Source organism: Mizuhopecten yessoensis, unplaced genomic scaffold (assembly GCF_002113885.1).
Source record: "Mizuhopecten yessoensis strain PY_sf001 unplaced genomic scaffold, ASM211388v2 scaffold9033, whole genome shotgun sequence".
Lineage (NCBI taxonomy): Eukaryota > Metazoa > Mollusca > Bivalvia > Pectinida > Pectinidae > Mizuhopecten > Mizuhopecten yessoensis.
The window spans coordinates 841,225-861,709 of record NW_018407845.1 but is presented as its reverse complement, the minus strand read 5'-3'; the positions used below and the strand labels follow the sequence as shown (position 1 = coordinate 861,709).

Sequence of the window (20,485 nt, the reverse complement as noted above, 5' to 3'; positions counted from 1 at the left end):
CCGAAATAGATATAAAATCATAGTTTAATAATCAATAAGTCAAATTCAATGCTCACTTTGACGATTTCCAGTAATGTTTGTTTAATTTCTAAAGGAGCTTTTAGGGTATTTTCATCCAATTTAGCCCTTTCAAGACCAACCCTTTGGTTATGTTCATGAATAATTGCTCAACCATGACTTCCCATGGTAACCTTGCTCTACTACCATGACTTCCCATGGTAACCGACCTGTATAATTGCTCAACCATGATTTTCCTTGGTAACTGACCTGTATAAAGCTACCCTGACTTTTCATGGTAACCGACCTGTATACTTACTCTACCATGATTGTCTCCTTGGTAACCTACCTTTATAGCAGTTTTCACCACCACATTGGTAGCGTAGGAAATGCCTCGTTGACCCAGGTTCAGTAAGGTAGAATAACCCTGCTTTGTTGCCTGGGATATGTATTCATCTATTTCCTGAAACACAAATCAATGTTTATTATCATTAGAGTAAAATCTCTAGAGAAAAAATCATCATAACACATAATTATTCTATATCTTACTTTATTATAACTGTTTCATTTGAAGAGCAATATTATCATTGTTTTCCTCAAGTGACAACATTGACAACATGTGACACTATAATAAAAAGGACTCTCCCCATGACAACGAGGACTCTCTTCATAACAACAAGGATTATCCCCATGACAACGAGGACACTCTTCATAACAACAAGGATTATCCCCATGACAACGAGGATTCTCTTCATAACAACAAGGATTATCCCCATGACAACGAGGACTCTCTTCATGCAGCAACGATTTCCCCCTTGACAACCAGGACTCTCTTCATAACAACAAGGATTATCCCCATGACAACGAGGACACTCTTCATAACAACAAGGATTATCCCCATGACAATCAGGACTCTCTTCATAACAACAAGGATTATCCCCATGACAACGAGGACTATCTTCATAACAACAAGGACTATCCCCATGACAACCAGGACTCTCTTCATAACAACAAGGATTATCCCCATGACAACGAGGACTCTCTTCATGCAGCAACGATTTCCCCCTTGACAACCAGGACTCTCTTCATGACAACAAGTATTCTCCCCATGACAACAGCAACTCTCCCTATGAAAATAAAGACTCTCCCAAGGACAACTGGGACTCTCTTCGTGACAACAGGGATTCTGTCTATGACAACACCAACTTTCGCTATGGACAATTTGAACCAGTGGTTTTGCTACCTTAATTTTACAGCAGCCTGTTCTTTTATGAATTGGGAAAATATAGTACTAATTGTATTGAAATTGGGAATATATTTCTCAGTTTTTGGTCATTTTTGGAAAATCAAGGTACTTTTAAGCTAGGGAAAACTGCCTGTATTCATCAGTAAAACTGAGCAAAAGAAAATCACTGTGAACTCTCCCCATGTCAATAAAAAATCTGTCAATGACAACATGCCCTATGATAACAGACTCTTCCTGATGACAACAGGGATTCTCTCCATGAAAACAGGGAGTTGTATCAAGCTTTCAATATTTGAGCGATTTATCATGGGCTATACCACTGTAAGGACTAGGTAAGTTTTGCAACATGTGTCCACAAAACATGTCACAGCTGTGAATATTTATTTTCTCTCTCTTCACAACGTGAGGCTGTATCTGGTGACAGCTGTGAACACTTACCTTTTCTCTCTTCACTAAGTGTGGATGCACAAACTTCTTGTAAAGATAGCTGGATCCTTTGGTAATTGGAGACAACATCCATATCACAAATATCATCTTTATCTCGTAATAAAATGGCAGCCTGAAAAAACCCCAGAGAAAACAAAATTAAAGCAAGGTTATGGTTTATATATGATACTAAACTAACCATCATAGGAATGTACATGTGTGTGATATCAAACGTTTCTCCAGGCCTTTTTGAGACCTGAAAACCTCACTCCATTACCTTTCTGTATTGGATAAAATTGTCCTAATTTAAAAAAAAAAAAAAAAAATCAACTGAAGATCTAGCAATTAAAAATGTTATTATCCTATTCAAATTTTCTTATGCAATGCAGGTACATTCTCTGATTTACAGGAACCCTGTCCTAGTTAAAGACTTAAAAGGGTAGAAATTCCCTATATTAGAAGCCAATACTTGGGTAGAATTTACACAGGCATACAATAGTGATGCTAATTAAGTGCCAAACATCCATATCCCCTATAGTGTTAAACTATTAATAAAGTGAACTGTTATATATATTGGTTAACCTTCTGACATTTAATTAAATACGATATTACACAATGTATAATGTTACACAACAATAAAACTCTATTATCCTGAGGATCAGGCGGGTAAATTTAATACATACCATGATAAAAGAACGTCAGAAAACGTTTCCACAGACAAGAAAATGGCAAATACAATCCAGTACATCATCCATTTTACCTGACAATAAAAGGCGTATTAACAATGGTTTTATTATTGGTCAAGGTTGATAATACTACCTATTTAGGCTTACAGCCAGTTAGTTATATTTGCACAAGTTTCATTTTAAATGGATCTTCATATTCAATCTAAGTTAGTAACATTTTTCTGGATAACTTAGAGATAAGAAGGATATAAAAAATTATGTACATGGGAAATTCCACAATTAAATTTTTCAAATATTCAATAATATAGAAACATGCTGGGCCTTTAGAAATTTTCAAAATCTTCCTGCAGGTGAGTACTTTATATAATACCTTCCATACAATATCCCATTGTACACATCTGAATTAGTTGTTCTACCATCACTTTCCATGGTAACTGACATGTGAAAGTTGGTTGGATATTTCCAAAACTGAGAAACGTAATTAATTTGGATAGCTTGAAGTCTTAGTAATATTTATTATCTATATGAAAACCATTGATTTACTGAAATTGCCTAATCACACAAATACTTACATATTCCTTTACGTTTTTTGTGCGGATTGCCTTGTAGGAAGCGTATGCTGGATACAGTGTCCCACACACCAATCTGCAAAGAGTATAAAGGTAGGGAGTGGTTTGACTAAGGAACTCGTAGATGGCCTGCTTGAACGTCGACACCACTGATGTGTAAAGTGAAGTCAGCATGTTTTAACACAACTCCCCCGACTGTACATGACTTGCTCAATGAAAGGTAATATGTAACAGTTGAACTTCCCCCAGAAATCATGCTCCCATGTGCCAAGCAATAAATCTACATGGTTCTATATGTTGTCTTTCCTGTTCATATCCATATAGCAACTGGACATTAAATCACAAAGTTTCCAAGATGCCGTCGAGTCTCATTCCAAATACACTGTCTCGGCATCAACAGCACCAATGGAATTGTGTAACAGCAGCTTTACAGAATGTAAACCACAATCATTGTCATACCCATACTGTATACTTTATAGATGTGTCACTTCTGAATAAAGGAAATTAAAAATCCCATTTTGAGATGTTGACTGAAAATATTCTTTTGTGAATCCTACAATGCAACACTTGACTGATACATCAGCACAGATTGACGATTTGCATGTTTTTGAAGTTTGCTGTTCATTAAAGCATATCCAAGGCAAATACGACAACACTAGACTTAACAATAAGTGGTCCTTGCTACTGACTTCATCCTCAACGAAATCAGCTCAGGGATTTAGATCAGAACACTCTGTATCTCAGATTGAACAGTCAAAATGAATGTGACAGTACATACAAGTGTGACCTACTTTTCGTCATTACTTGTTTCATATGATTGGAAGGAAAGGCAGCACATTAAATAACCTCATTATCCAACAGTTCCACCAGTAGTTCCTTCAGCCTAAAAATATATTTTTTGTTTTTGTAAAATTGTTCTTTTTTCTCCCTTTTGTCAATCTCAAGCTTTCTAAATTCAACCATCAGTTTATGAGCCATCCCTGTACATCACAGCAAATCCTTCTGGACAGATCACAATGATACAAAAATGTCCAAAACAGGCACGTCTAACAACTGGGATCTTGCATTATAGTGATCCACGGTAAAAGAAAACTATGCACAGGTTGTAGTTGTCATTTCAAAGTCAACATCGGCTAGGCAACACTGGACACTGTCGTATTATTTCTACAACATAGGCATAGAGCGCCTAGAAATCAACTCCATGTCTTTCGAAAATCAAAATTTGCACCGCATGTGTAGTAGAAATATGCCTCCAATATTTTGGTAGAATCCTGGGTCATGTGATCTACAGAATTACAAGACCAATGGTGAAACCATCAACCTCTTCACCTTATCTCCAGCATCAAACCTATTGCCAAATCGTTCCAGCTGCACCCTTTATCAACTTGGCAGGGGTTCATAACATTATGTTGATTACTCCAGTGAAATGGGGAACACAACTTGTCTATAGTAAACAAGGATGCTGGAGATCGTGTGGAAGATACAAACTTTCCCTCACCTATCTATCTGTGTGTGTGCTAACATACAATTATAATGGCAGTCCTGAAAGTGAGCACAACCCCTCATATCAAACATTGCCATGGAAACCACAGAATATCCTCACCACCCCTCTACAAGAGAGTAGCTTGGAAATTGATAAGTAAGTTGTTTGGTGAGAGACCAATCAGGTGGATTTCCAGTCTACCTGGCTTAGATTTACAGCAGCACATGGAGGGGCCATGTATACAGTAAACTCCAAATCCACATGTTCTCACAGATGAGTAGCTAGGGTGGTAGTCTGAGATGGTGTTTGTCATTGTAAAAGCTCTTCATTTATTTAAACAGCTTGAACTTCATATTTCAGAATTTAAAATCTTAGATATGTTCTTGGATTAATCAAGTGTATCATGAAACAAAATGATCACATTACATTTTAATAGATTAGCATGTACAGTACTCAAACCCTATCCAAGAAATAAATCTTAAACATTAACTTAAAGCAGAATTAATTGAATGAGGCTTGGAATAGCATTGGTTCTAAATGAATGAACTCTCAATTCAATTACAAAGTGAATATTTTTTTATCTCCAATATCTAAGAGTTATTTCCCTTTGGAAACGAAGATGTTCAAATTGTACAAGAGGTAATTACTGATAAAAGCTTGAACTTTGCTTCCTGTTTTAGCTGTTTCTGTACTAGCTGCAGTTTTCTGTATCTAGTTATACATGCCAGCATCATAGTTTAAATATACTAATTATCTCCATGGCAAGGCACTTTCTATTAACCAGGTCTAGCATTTGTAGCTGTAGTGAATACCACTGGTCAAAATCCTTATCTTAGCACAGGACTAATTCAGAATATGTATATAATAAGTTTTATAACTCCAAAAAATAAAGTGGTTTCTGTTTATTTTTGAAGGGAAGGGACGGATCAAAAGAGAACATGTCTAGTGTCTAGAAAACTATGGTCACTAGACAATTTTGACTTTGTGTACCAGATACATAGGTTGTACTGCTTACAAATGTTTATGTTAATATGGTAATAATTTATCATGTGAAGAAGCTCAGAGATTGGCAGAATGACTTGTGATAGTGGAAAAGTTTACAGCACACAAACATGACCATGCAAGCCTATAAATAAGCATGGACATTTGTGATCAACACCTGTGATCCTATAAGAGTACATGTAACCTTTACCACAAATGTAATTAAAACTTTTCATACCTGTATATAAACCTATGACAAAGCACCACTTTTCTGTGGCGGTTACCTTAAGCAATATATTTATTAAATTAGCATAAAAAGCATTACACCACCAAAATGAATGTTACTTCATTTAGTACCCAAGGGCAAACCCAATGTCACCTAGGTCCTCTAGACTGTCACCATAGGCCACACACACACATACAATGTCACCTAGGTCCTATAGACTGTCACCATACACCACACACACATATATAATGTAACCTAGGTCCTATAGACTGTCACCATAGACCACAGTCACCACACACACATATACATGGTACTCAGGCAATGTGATTTCACCTAGGTCCTATAGACTGTCACTATACACCACACACACATATACAATGTACTCATGCAATGTGATGTCACCTAGGTCCTATAGACTGTCACCATCCACCCCACACACATATATAATGTAACCTAGGCCCTATAGACTGTCACCATAGACCACAGTCACCACACACAAATATACAATGTACTCAGGCAATGTGATGTCACTGAGGTCCTATAGACTGTCCCCATACACCACAGTCACCACACACATATATTCAATGTACTCAGGCAATGTGATGTCACCTAGGTCCGATAGACTGTTACCATACACCACACACACATATACAATGTAACCTAGGTCCTATAGACGGTCATCATACACCACACACATATACAAGGTACTCAGGCAATGTGATATCACCTAGTTCCTATAGACTGTCAATATAGACCACAGTCACCACACACACATCTACAATGTCACCTAGGTCCTATAGACTGTCACCATCCACCCCACACACATATATAATGTAACCTAGGCCCTATAGACTGTCACCATAGACCACAGTCACCACACACAAATATACAATGTACTCAGGCAATGTGATATCACCTAGGTCCTATAGACTGTCACCATACCCCACACACACATATATAATGTAACCTAGGTCCTATAGTCTGTCACCATAGACCACAGTCACCACACACAAATATACAATGTCCTCAGGCAATGTGATGTCACCTAGGTCCTATAGCCTGTCACCATACACCACACACACATATACAGTGTACTCAGGCAATGTGATGTCACCTAGGTCCTATAGCCTGTCACCATACACCACACACACATATACAGTGTACTCAGGCAATGTGATGTCACCTAGGTCCTATAGACTGTCACCATACACCACACACACATATACAATGTACTCAGGCACACCTAGGTCCTATAGACTGTCACCATACACCACACACACATATTCAATGTACTCAGGCAATGTGATGTCACTGAGGTCCTATAGACTGTCACCATACACCACAGTCACCACACACATATATACAATGTACTCAGGCAATGTGATGTCACCTAGGTCCTATAGACCGTCACCATACACCACACACACATATACAATGTACTCATGCAATGTGATGTCACCTAGGCCCTATAGACTGTCACCATATACCACACACACATATACAACGTACTCAGGCAATGTGATGTCACCGAGGTCCTATAGACTGTCACCATACACCACAGTCACCACACACATATATACAATGTACTCAGGGAATGTGATGTCACCTAGGTCCTATAGACTGTTACCATACCCCACACACATATACAATGTACTCATGCAATGTGATGTCACCTAGGTCCTATAGACCGTCACCATACACCACACACACATATACAATGTACTCAGGCAATGTCTGTGATGATTACCTAGATCAGCTTGAATAAATTAAAAGCAAACAAACTGATTAAACATCTATTTATCCCTTCCAAATTCCATCTATGTTACACATTTCTGATGTGTCAGTCACTGTCATATAATAGGTATTGATACATCTCTAAAGTGATCTCACTCCACAAATGTCTGGTTCATATCAAATCTGTACTGCACACAAAGTGAACTATATATTTGTTTTTCCTTGGACTAATGGAAAATGATTGAATTTATTGTGGTATTTGCATGGTCAATACATTCATATACATAAAGAGCATATATTAGTATCAAAGATTGTCGCTCTAAACTTTCAAATTAAATGACATGTTTAAATTGTACAGCTGATTAAAAACACAACTAATTAATAAGCTTGTTCTAAAGATTGTGCAAGGAACCATGAGTAATGAATGAAATAACACACCACACCAGCAATGCATAAATGAACTGTAAGGTCACCACAAGGACCTTAGGGTAGGTCGTTGAACCCATTGATCTGATTGATCCAATTGGCAATTCACATGACCCCAAACAGAACTATCCGGAGGAATGACCGAGACAAAGACAAAATGATCTTGTCAAGTCATACGAACACTGAATGTATATATGTTCATTCTGGCACAATTTGTGCTAATCAAACAAGGACTTTCAGAAGGAATCTGCCATCCCACTCCCGGCTAATAAACGTGTGATGGCCTGCAGGTCAATATAATGGCAGATCATCATATTAGGCCTTAACTCATTCACCCCTAAAGACACATTTGAACTCTTCCGATTCAAAGGTTGGAATAGTTCATCATAAAATATTTCAGGGGTGAATGAGTTAAACAGTGTAAAGACCAAATGAATAAGTATTTCATGTAACGGATACACAAGGTAATATCATATGCACAGCATCAGAAAGGGCAAGAACATCTGTATAGATCATATTTTAGTACTAAACAGAGCACAAGATCTTATGGAAGTACATGTACCTAACACTCTGCCAATCCAAAATTTACCAATAAATAAAATCTTGCAACTGCATTTCTATTGTCCCCTCTGGTAGTACCAATGGGGAATTATTTAACGGTGAGATAACTCAATTGGTTTTAAAGCTTTCTGGTTAATAAATATTTATTTTATAGTTTAACAAATTCTTATATTCAAGGTTGATATACACCACACAGCTGCAAATATAAATGAAATTGTCATCAATCTTTAAATATGGCCAAAAAAAGGTTTAGTACATCTGTGTGTAAATGTCCTATCTTTTTATTTTTTATATTTTTTTTTTATTTTTCTATATTTTTTCAACAGTACATTAAACATAACACATCATATTTCAGTCTCACATTCTTAATTTTCACACAAGTTTTTTGTTTGTTTTGACATTTTTTTAACATTCTTATATTATTACATCGATTTGGGTACCAATGCAGAAAAACAATTATTTTCTTTATAAGTTTGAAACAAGATACATAGAAAATATTATATGCATTCTAGTTGAGAAGCAAACAGATACAAAAAAAAAGAAAAAACAAACAGTTTGACTATTTTCACATGCTGAAACCAGGATTTTAGGTATTATGTACCATTGTACTGTTTTAGAAGAAGATATAGGAAAAAAAAGAGTTATAAAGAGAGAGAGGGATAAGAAAGAAAAGGAAGGTTGGAGAGGTGTCGAAGGATTTGACAAGGGCTTATTGTTCAATTTTGTGTAAATTTTTGTACAATAATTAATTTACATTTCAGTTATATGGCCTGCAGTAATCTTTCCCATTTTTTTCCATTCCCTTTTAAAATTAGTGAGATAATTTTCACCATTACCTACAGCAATATATTTTTGAGTATTGTAAATATCTTTAATTAGGCAAAACTGATAGACCAGTTTGCAGACATCTAGCCTTATAAATATATAGTTTAATGATAAGAAGTACTAAATTATCAACATTGTTTTTTCTATCATAGAAACCAAAGATAAAAGATTCTTTATCAAAAGCAAATGGAATTAATAACACATCTAGCAATGATTCAAAATCTGTTAAAAACACTTGTACATATACTTCTTTACATTCCCATAATGCATGAACTATAGTTTCTGTGTCAGTTTTACAATGAAAACAATATGGACTATTAACAAGACCTATTTTATAAAGATATGAATTAGTAGTTAAAATATGTTGATTGATTCTAAATTGAAGCCACTGTAGTTTTGTGTTTTTACTTATTTTGAAGAGAATGGTATAGATTTTCTTTCATATCTCAGTGTTAAATTCAAATATTTCCTCCCACTTCTTTCTACCGGTAGATATTGTATTATTTTAACATAGAACATGGTAAAAGTCTTTAGTTCCTTTTTTGTTTTTAAGAAAAAATTCCAAATTAATTGGGATATATGGATAATCTACATTCAAATTAGAAACATCCTCCTGTGAAATGGATTTCTTTATGGAATTAATGACACCTTGATAAGTAAGAAAATTTGTATGAATGTCAAATTTCTCTGTAAACTCTTGATGGCTGTAAAACAATTTATTTCTTCTTTCTTTAATTAAGTCATAAACTATTATTACCACTTTCCAATACCATTCCCTATAAAATATACTCTTGTTTTGTATTTTTAACCAAAACCAAAAGTGCTTTTCAGGTTAAAGAGTACCCTCCCCTGTCCAATATTGTTTATTTCAATTTCGCAGCCCTCATTTTGGTGCTGTTCATTTATAATTCTTTGGTGGCAACAATGACTTGGCAGTTTAAATGCTCTGAGTTCAACTCCTGAAGTTCTTACATTTTCTTTTATTCTGTTACTATTTCTAAACATTAAAATTCCAAAAACAATAAGAGAATATTGAAGTTTCAAAACAACAGTCGAACTCAAAATTGATAAAACTAGGGGAAATATGAACAAAGGAAAGATGTACATGGCACCACTTGAAAAAGTACTAAGAGAAAAAAAGACCAGGTAATCTAGATTGGTAAACTGCCTTCTGCTTCATTAATGGCACCCACAATGTAAAACTTAGTTGAATCCAAGTAATGTCACATCCTCGCATCAAGACCTCAGGTAGTGACAACAAGGCACTCTGGTGAGCATAATCTAAAACATTGATCTACATATCACACAAAGAAATAACATATTCATGCGAGATCCTCATGACAACCATAAAACTGGTCCATACTATTCATCACCCGGCACCTTTAGATACCAAGTTTTGTAAGGTTGTCTGTCAGCACTCTTCATCTATTATGGAAGTCATGATATTCGGTGTTTGAGTACCAATTCAAATGAGGCATATAAACAATGTAGGTAGGGGAAGCAGGAGGATGCTCACAAGAAGGGAAAGCTCACAATTGGAAAGTTGAAATTGTCCCACATATCATACAGCTTGGTAGTAAGTTGTCTCTGTTGGTCATGTTGTAAGTAAAGAATAAGGAAAGCGTCTGAAGTTGAAGAGTCTGTGGTGTCCTTGATTTCAAACTCTAGAGGGTATATTATATGATCAGTATGGTTAATGAATTTCTTGTAATTCAAAGACAGCATATCATCCATATATCTGAATTTAAAATTGAGAAAGACCTGGCTTTAATTCTGTAAAATGCAATTCAACATTAGGTTTTTTATGTATCACTTGAAAAGCACAGTGTAACAGATGCGTGCCTACAGTTCATTACCAAGTTCAATCTTGGACCCAGTAACTGTTGTAACAAATAAATGCCGACAATATCTACAAAATAATGACCGTTTATCTGACTCAAATAACAATTACCTAATGATTCAACAAACTACTGCCTCAAATCACTATTACTGCCTAAACTACACCCGGTGGATATTTTGCATCTATTACAATATACCTGTACCACTAATATAGTAAAAAAGTCAACTAAAACACTGTATCACAATTTCTACCACAATACGCTGTGTTATTCCACTCTCAGATCATTCTATAAACGCGCAAACTGTAAGATAAATATGAGTTATATACCACAGGTGGTATATGACCTTCAAGAGTTTTGATTGGTCGAGAAGATGAACTTTGACCGGAACGACTTTTCCACACGCTTTTTGCCACATGCTAATTTGTTTACGTTGTCTGCTGTCAACATCCGACAAATGTTGGTGACTTTGTGAGGTTATGCGGAAAAGGGGATTATTAACCCTTTCATTGCCACATTAGTTACAATGTATATATGTGTATAAATTACATTAATTCAGTAAAATTTAAGATTTTTCAATCATTTTATTCAAATGTCAATATCTTTGGTAATATCCATGGGATCTTTATGAAATTTGGCACTTCACTTGCAAATTATCTACTGATTATGAACATATGTTCAAATTTGCTATATTATCTCATTTACCTGTAAAAAATGCAGGTGAAAAATGTAAAAAATACAGGTGAAAAAGCTAATTAAAGGTAAAAATTTAATAAAAATGTTATTAAATGCATATAAAATGAATGAAAGTGTTTGTTGTTATTCATATTCTACTTACAGCAATAAACTATGATCTTCCAAGAACAAAATGACACATTTGTTACTAATTATATATCTCAGATAAGTTCAGGTAAGGTAATAAAATGATCAGGTAAATTAGCACAAATCTTCAACTAAAGTTCTTAGTTTTATACCTACATAAAACAACTTTTGAGTGTATCTAAATCCTCCAAATATGCACTTCCATGATGTACTGGCAACCCCACAGTGTCAGGTAAGTTTCAAGTATATTCCTCATCAGGTGAGATACAGGTTAACGAGCACAGGTGAGATACAGGTAAATATTTTCAAAATTCAAAACTGACAAGTTTCTGAAGCTTTTTTTCCTTTTTCAAGACTTTTCACACAAGTAACGTTCAAAACTGATTAGTTTGTCTCATGATAATCAGTAAAACATCTAACTCTGCACAAGGGCATGGCACAGAATTGGCACATGAAAGATGTCTCCACCGAACGTCTCTTTGGAGTTTTACGTCCTTGTTTGGCACATTCCCGACACACCCTCTTTCGACCCGCGATCTTCACTAGCTTGTGATGGTTGATAGCACCAAGCACAGGACGTTTTTCCTCATTTTTGGACTTCCTGCCTGCTCGATGTTTCCTACAGGTAAATCCTGCCAGCAGCTGATCAGCAACATCCATGCGGAATTGCAGGTGATCATAGTATTTCTTAGGTGGGGGTTCCTTATTCTCCGTTTTCTGAAACAGGATCCAGGCATTTACAATTGCTAAGTTCACAATGTGCCACATAACATACCGCCACCACTTGTTTCCTGGTCTTCCAACTGGATAGTAAGATGCCATTTGGTCGAACTTGTCTACACCGCCCATGTACATGTTGTAAGAAACGTTGACGTGAGGTTTATGCAGGTCCTGGTTCATGTTTGGCTGCTCTGATGTAGAAAGAAATGTTATTTGTCTTTTATCTTTGAAAACTGTAGCAAGAAGATTTCCTTTCTGTATCTGTACAAGTTCACCCCGTTTTTTCAGTTTTGCCTTTTTGATATCATCTGGAAGACCTTTCCTATTGGACATTATTGTTCCACACACATACGTGTTCACAAGTTCCAGGTGTTCAGCTAATGTCACAGAGGAAAAGAATCTATCATAGTATAAATGTCTGTTTTGGTTATGGTATGACTCTGATAAACTCCAAACTACATCATATCCAAGTCCATTATGCCTTTCCCCTCCACGTTTTTTTCCAGTGTATATCTCAAATTTGCAACAGTATGCAGTATCTGCCTCACAAATCTGCCAAACTTTGATACCCCACTTGGTAGGTTTAGCAGGCATATACTGCCTGAAATGAACTCTACCCTTAAAACCAATCATCCCTTCATCTATAGAGAGTTTCTGTCTAGGTTTGTAGTTTTCTTGTAACTTTGGAAGTATAAGATCGATCATAGTTCTCACTTTGAACAAAGGGTCATAGTCTGGATCATTCCTGCCTGGCACGTTACTGGTGTCTCTCAGGTGAATATATCTGTTCAACTGAATAAATCTGCTCTTTGGAAATATTGAGCTAATATATGGATCTGAGAACCGTTTATCAGTACTCCAATAGTTGGTTATTCTTGGAATACCCATCATGATATTCACAGAAATGAAGGCACGTACCTCAGATGCTGACGTCGGTATCCATTTTGGATCCGGGCCTTTTTGGTCTGCATATCTGTTCGTCTCAACTGCTACGGTTTCAAAGAAAGTTTGTGGCAAAAAACGTGTAAAATATTGGAGATGTTTTGCATCAGACGACAATCCGTGATTTACACCAGTAGTTTCAGTGAAATCCGGCAAAACAATTTCCGACAAATTACGAGTCCATTCCCGATTCAAATTTCCTAAATATGGGTCGTCGCCATTTTCATTTTCACTTTCAATTACCTGATCGTCGCCAGAATCGCCCGTACCGGTACCATCCTCATCATCGTCAGAATCATCAGAAATATCAATGTCAGATTCATTGTAGGCCTGCTCAAGTTCATGTTGTTTTGATATGAATCTTGTGTTTGCCTCGTCGATATCGTGTTCGTCAAAACCATCAAAGTCAGACTCATCCGACGACTCCATGTTTCATTGACGAATATTGAAATTTCATCCGAAAAACTGTAAAAACTTCCCTTATTCCTCCGAAATTCCTGCAGATTTTTACTCGGTTGTAAACCGGAAATAACAGCCGATCATAGTCACATAAACTCTTGATGATAATGACGCATATTTCCGCTTGGTTAGGTAGCAACGCAGGGACGCTGTACACGGCCGGTTTAGCACTATACGATTGCGGCCGGTTTAGTAACGAAAGGGTTAAGGCAATATTAAAAGAAGGTGATACTTAAAGATTTGATCGTTAGTTTCAGGCAAAATTGCTACAGACGCTCGATATCGTTTCGACGTCACACCGTCGCGTGTCCAGGTCGTGAAACCAAAACAAGATCTGTCACAGTGTCAGAAAATACTTCGTTCCCCCAACGTCTCGTTTTCGCTATTTGGACGGCCTGACTATGGCTGAACTTTCACAAAAAAAGGCCAATCATAGAAGCGTCACGAAGAAACGTAGGCCTATGGTTTTGGACATTGACAGCGATACGTTCGTCTTCATCACTTGGCGGGAGGCAGACTTCGTACGATATGCTTACGCGCATATAGTCTGTGGTTAATTTATGTAAATTAATGCAATACTGCTACTCTCAATATTTTAAGTCGTTCCATCTATTATATTTTTTCATGATGTTGTTGCCGAAACATTAATTTTGACAATTATTAAATTTGTAAAGAAAGAGTCATTTTTAAATATGAATGAGTGACTTTTTACATATGGGTCATATCACTACACCCGCCTTGTCAACAAACACGTGTGTATGTTATTTCCGACTGATCATGAGATTGTGGTAGAAACAGATCACACGACTCGTGGGTGTTGAGTATGGTATGTATTTCACTCTCGTTAGTTAATTTTCAAAAGTTACAGAAAGACACTCGCTAAAGCTCTTGTATTTTGTAACTTTTGAAAATTAACTAACTCGAGTGAAATAAATACCATACTCAACAACCACTCGTTGTGTAACCTCTATATATCTATCACCCTGTATCAAAAGTAAATAGCCCCTAACTGCGACACCCGTGACTGTGTATACCCTTTACCGTGACACACCTTGACCACGTCACACTTTACTGTGACCACCTTGACCATGTCAACCTTCAACGCGACACACCTTAACCATGTCACCCTTTACCGCGACTACCTTTTGACCAAGTCAGCCTAGACTATGAAACCTATGCCTTGGTAAACCCTGAAGCCTTGGTAAAACCTGTGTCTTGGTACCTGTCACTCTGTATTTATCATCAGTACATCACCCTGAACTGTGATACCCTGTGAATATGCACACTATCCAGTAATACAATTTAATTTGACCATGTACTATAAAATAATATCAACTGTAAATCAAAATAACCCAATTCATGTAGGGCCCCCGCTATTGAAATGGACAGCTTCAGTAATTCTGGAGGGGGGGTGGGNAAGTTTATATGTTAAAACAGGATGAAGAATTCCACCAGAATACACAAACCGATTTTAACGATACGTATAAGAACATCACCCTTTATATTGTTTTTACCTTTGTATCCATGCTGATTTCAGTTACTTTTTATAATGTGCATAAGTTTTCAATATCTCAACTGAAACTTTACACAAGTTTCCTTCTTCGTCTTCGATAAAATCACGATTGGGTAAGTCATTTTTACACTTCATATACTCACATGACAATTCTTGATAAAATGGCCGACACCATCGTTCCTTGTTGAGTAATATCTATGAATAAACGTTGAAATAAAACATCACGATAGGTAAAAATTCGAAATCAATCCTAGGTCTAGTAGAAATGTCTTCTGTGTAAAGCGCCCTCTGAACAGGTGATTGTCAAGGGGGATAACTGTAATGTACTATCTAAACAATAATGTAAACATTGGCCATTCGCGCTCTAAAATAACGTATCTAATATATTATTTGCTACCACGCGTCGTTCAGTTAAATTTTTCATGAGTATTTCAAAAATATATAGGTTCCAAGCTAAGTGTTCGGTTTTCAATATGAAATGAAATTCTGCCGAAAGTGTCTTATCATTTTTTGAAACTGGAACAAGTCTCGTTCTATTGAAATTTGGTATTTACGAAAGCTTGTCGTGTATCATCCTTTAAACAGCATCAATATGTGTTTTTAATATAACTTTACATTCAATTATAACTGTTTTTGTTAGTTAAAATAACGAAAGGAAACATTTTCCGGTGCACTATATTATCTTGGGGATATTTGTTTATAACTCATGACCTAATGACCCCAAATGTCAAACTTTGTGTTATGTATTCATGCGCAGTACTCTGGAGAAAGGAGACATAGGAATTTTGTTAAAAGTTTCCTAATATTGGAGTAATGTAAAACAACAAAAATGGATACATTGTGAAGCAATGGCGTATAAGAGTAGAGAGGAAATAGCTGGGAAAAGATTTCTTTCTGTGCGGTGTTCTGGGAAGTTAAAACTTAACAAAATTGTCGATTGGGAATGGCGGAGTGGAGTTGTACGAGCAGTTACTGGCAAAGATACCAGTAACCCCGATGTCTCGGTAAGTGTACAAATATATTTTACGTCGAGTTTGTATTAATTGTATAGCTGTTAACCTTAATAAATATACTGTGCATTTTTAGGCAACTTTCAGTTATAATTTGTAAGTTCTACCCTCGAACATGTGTGCTGGTATACTAGGTCATGTGTTCGCTGGCATTGGGTTTTTTGTGTATGATTACTTACACGGTAGTGTATCGGGCACCTAGATATGGACCATCTTCTGAAATGTGCCCATGCAACCCGTTTTTGTTCATTCATAACCTGTTTACAATATCAGTTTACATTGAACAAGTTGATCATTTAGCTACTGGCGTTCTAATAAAAAAAACTTTAGTGTGATTTAATTGGGACAAACCAAAAAGTAGGTGTGGCTTCAACTCGTCCTAAGTTCATTTGAGTTTTGGACAATCCCAGTGTGTGTATTTCACCTCCTTATGGTTCCGTACCGAGATTACATTCAACACAAAGGGTTGAATCCCGGGAATGCTTGATTCAGTGAATTCTATGCTATTAACAGAAAAAAATACATTGTGCTTCCCAAATCTGAATTCTGATCTTTAGCAACAGATGACTTGAATATGAATACTTATTGATTTACTTTTACTCCTCTTGATTTGCTTTCACTTCTTTTTCAGTACTGATCATGTGTCCATGCTCCTTTTTTTAACTTTAAATTTAGAAGACAATTTGAGCCTTTTTGTAGAAGTTTTGTTCATACCAACTCATATTTAATAAATCAACAAATTTTATAAGAATTAAATTTGTAGAATATACTGCAGAGCTGTCCTGATTATTGATGAAAATAATAAGAAAAAACAGTTGTATAGGGACCAGCATTTAAACCTAATTCAATTGACTAAAATGCTTCAATTAGTTAATTTCTTGTTTTCCATTATGGAAACAATGTAACCGGACTTAAATTAAATTAGTGACCATTAATTTGTGTTTATGATGAACTTAATATAAATATTTGTTTTCTGAAAGGTCATTATCAGGTCCAGTACACTCTGCCGATTGAGCTATATAGCTATAAAGACCTATATAGCTATATACACCTATTAATTATAGCTGTATTGAGCTATATTTTCTCAAATTTCAAATTTCATTAAATTAAAGCAAAGTCGCATAAAACAATAAGGTTTATGGTAATGTTGACTACAAGGAGCATACAGTTAGATGTTTATTTTCATTTTTCATAAATGTAAAATTTCCGATTTTTTTACATCATTATTTTTTAAAACGAATACTTGAATTTAATGTCTTTTGTTATCAACCTAATGATACAATCTTCTTTTAAAAGCGACTTTGTTTCGTTTTCTTTAAAAAAAGAAAATCACTTGAAAATAGCTCAAAAGACCTATTTCAGATAGGTCAATAGAGCTATAATTATATAGCTCAATCGGCAGAGTGTACTGGACCTGATTATCTATGGTTACAATTCCATAACTGTAATAATTTGCAACAATTGTAATGAAACTTGTTTGATGAAATATTGATTATTAGATTACCATTTAACTCATTCACCCCTGAAATATCAAATGTGTCTTCAGGGGTGAATGAGTTAAAACCAATGTTTTGGGAAAACCTTATAAAAGATTATTTTCTCTTGCAAATTAAAAAAAATCGTTAAGTTGGCTTAAAAATCTTTTTTACAATTGAAGGCCTATGAAGTAAGAAAAACAAAATTCAGTTGAACGTAAGTTCTATGAATAAAAAAATATTGAAAATTATTGCTTAATTTTATTTCCTGATTAAAAAAAAAGATACATGATGGTTTTTAATTAAACAGAATCTTTCAATCATTAGTAAAGACATGTTTAACTCCCAAACAATAATTATTAAATGATCCTTAAACAGTTTCAGATCAGTGATTACCAATCAATTTCTACCTAGTAAGGTCTATTTATCAAATATGTTAAGTTAAAATTATCAGATATTAAATTTCTAAATCTACACTTGCATGGTGGTCAATGTAAGGACTTGTTGTAACATACGTTTTATTTGAAATGGTTTGTTGGAATTGGCTGATTATTTAATATTCAATGAAGAAAGCTTTGGAATGATGTCATCTGTTTTTTTCCGTGTTATCTAGTTTCTTTTATATATATATACATATACTAGTTATTCCATTTGCTAAGATTATTATGATTTTAATTCAACAGTGCTATAAGTCTGGAAATCTCAAAGAGAGTTAGAGATGCATTTTCAGAACAAAACAAGATGTGGTCCCTAATTGTGTTACATATGTTGGGTTGGTATGATGATCAGATTATATCTTGTTTCCAAAGCTTGGTGCTTGCCTTCAGATCGATGGTGATGCAAGAACTGCAGCTGAACTTTGTCCTAGTTGCGTAGCTGGGACTGGAAATCTGGGTTCATTGTTTTGTCTTCCAAGTTGATGTGTATGCATCTAATTTGCTCCGTATTATAAAAGTTTTGTTCAAGAGTTGAGTGTCGGTCAGTATGCAATTTTGTATGAAATTGTATCCATTTCAGAAAGATTTGATATATATATATTCAAGTCATGAATGCCTAAAATTTTCATGTCTAACATTTGGTTGTAAAATGACATTGTAGTGAATGACAATGTTTCTCGTTATAATACTCGTGCTTTCTTTGTGGGACTTGATTAACATTTTGAGAACCAACCATGTACATAAGTAATTATGGACTCATCAAATGTTAGTAAAAATATGCTCTGCTCGGGGCTTGCCTGGAAATACTACAAAAACACTGTTTATTTATATTATAGTTTAACTTCTGAATAAAAGGTAATGTTTGAGAAAAGGCACAAAGTATTGTGTTATTTTAATATTTTAAAAAGAATTGAATAAATCACTGCCGAAAAATTAATTTAAGATTTGATTTTCAGCAGAGATCTTGAAATGTTTGTGTATCTGCTTCTGAAATAGGAAGGGAAAAACCCTTTTGAGATGCCCCCTGGTTTCTAGGAATCTTACCTGTTGCCTAGCTTATTATAGATAGGCTTTATCAGTTGTTCAATGTGGATAATTGAGACAAATTCACAATCGACATCAACTTTTAGTTAAAAAAATGAAAAAGTTTTATTGTTATTTCAATTGGTCTTTCAAGCTTTTATGTTTTGTTCCATTAGATTCAAAACACACACAAGTACATGCAAGTCACCTTAGGAAGAAAATGTCTTCAAGTCTCTATGCACGTATTGGCTTGGTAACTATCTGGCTCAGCCATCTGTCACAGAGGTACCACAGCATGTCTACCCAGTTAGATTGGTCATTGTTGGGTTTGTCCAGTACACTTAATATAGTCTTGGTCCCTCTGAGTACTCATGTCCAGAAGGACCAGAAGGCAATATTCAGATTCAGTTAGTCAGAAGGTCAGTATTACCCACTCAGTACCCAGCCATTACCCATTATACTACTCAATACCCAACAGCTAGGTCAGAAGTCAATAATTAATCAAGTAATAAAGTGGGTCATAAGCATGCATATATATATATACAATACCCAGTAATCAACAGCTGGGTCAAAAACCAAAAAGACTATCCAGTACCCAGCAGCTAGATCAGAATCCAGTACCCAGCAGCTAGGTCAGGAGCCATTAACCACCTAGTACCCAGCAGCTAGATCAGGAGCCAGTACATATGCCCACCCAGTACCCAGCAGCTAGGTCAGAAGCCATTACCCACCTAGTACCCAGTAGCTAGGTCAGAAGTTAGTTCACACCCAGTACCCACAGCTAGATCAGGAGCCAGGACATATACCCACCCAGTACCCAGTAGCTAGGTCAAATGCCGACACCCACCCAGTACCCAGCAGCTAGATCAGAATCCAGTACACACCCACTTAATACCCAGCAGCTAGGTCAGAAGTTAGTTCACACCCAGTACCTAGTAGCTAGGTCAGATGCCAATATGCTAGTACCCAGTACCTACATCAGAAGCAAGCACTAACCCAGTACCCAGTAGCTATATGTCAGAAGCAGTTAAATATACTACCCGGTACCCAGCAGCTAGGTCAGATGCCAATATACTACTACTAACT

The 20,485-nt window shown here is 35.8% G+C and overlaps 2 protein-coding genes across 5 annotated transcripts in view; one reads left to right on the top strand and one right to left on the bottom strand.

Moving 5' to 3' along the window:
* Positions 1-15,735, bottom strand: part of LOC110457171 (receptor expression-enhancing protein 1-like) — a 33,174-nt gene extending 17,439 nt beyond the window's left edge. For all 4 annotated transcript variants that reach the window (XR_002463670.1, XM_021508317.1, XM_021508316.1 and 1 more), the window contains exons 1-5: positions 15,598-15,735; positions 2,928-3,000; positions 2,353-2,429; positions 1,682-1,802; positions 347-460 (exon numbers count right to left, since the gene is read on the bottom strand). Coding sequence is in view for 3 of the 4 variants with exons in the window: in XM_021508317.1 (XP_021363992.1) it covers positions 347-460; positions 1,682-1,802; positions 2,353-2,429; positions 2,928-3,000; positions 15,598-15,629 (417 nt within the window). In the remaining variant the exon portion in view is untranslated. The remainder of the gene's footprint in view (positions 1-346; positions 461-1,681; positions 1,803-2,352; positions 2,430-2,927; positions 3,001-15,597) is intronic.
* A 457-nt stretch (positions 15,736-16,192) lies between these two features.
* Positions 16,193-20,485, top strand: part of LOC110457157 (probable JmjC domain-containing histone demethylation protein 2C) — a 201,331-nt gene continuing 197,038 nt past the window's right edge. Inside the window, exon 1 of the mRNA XM_021508271.1 lies at positions 16,193-16,458. Coding sequence (XP_021363946.1) covers positions 16,303-16,458 — 156 coding nt within the window. The 5' untranslated portion in view covers positions 16,193-16,302. The remainder of the gene's footprint in view (positions 16,459-20,485) is intronic.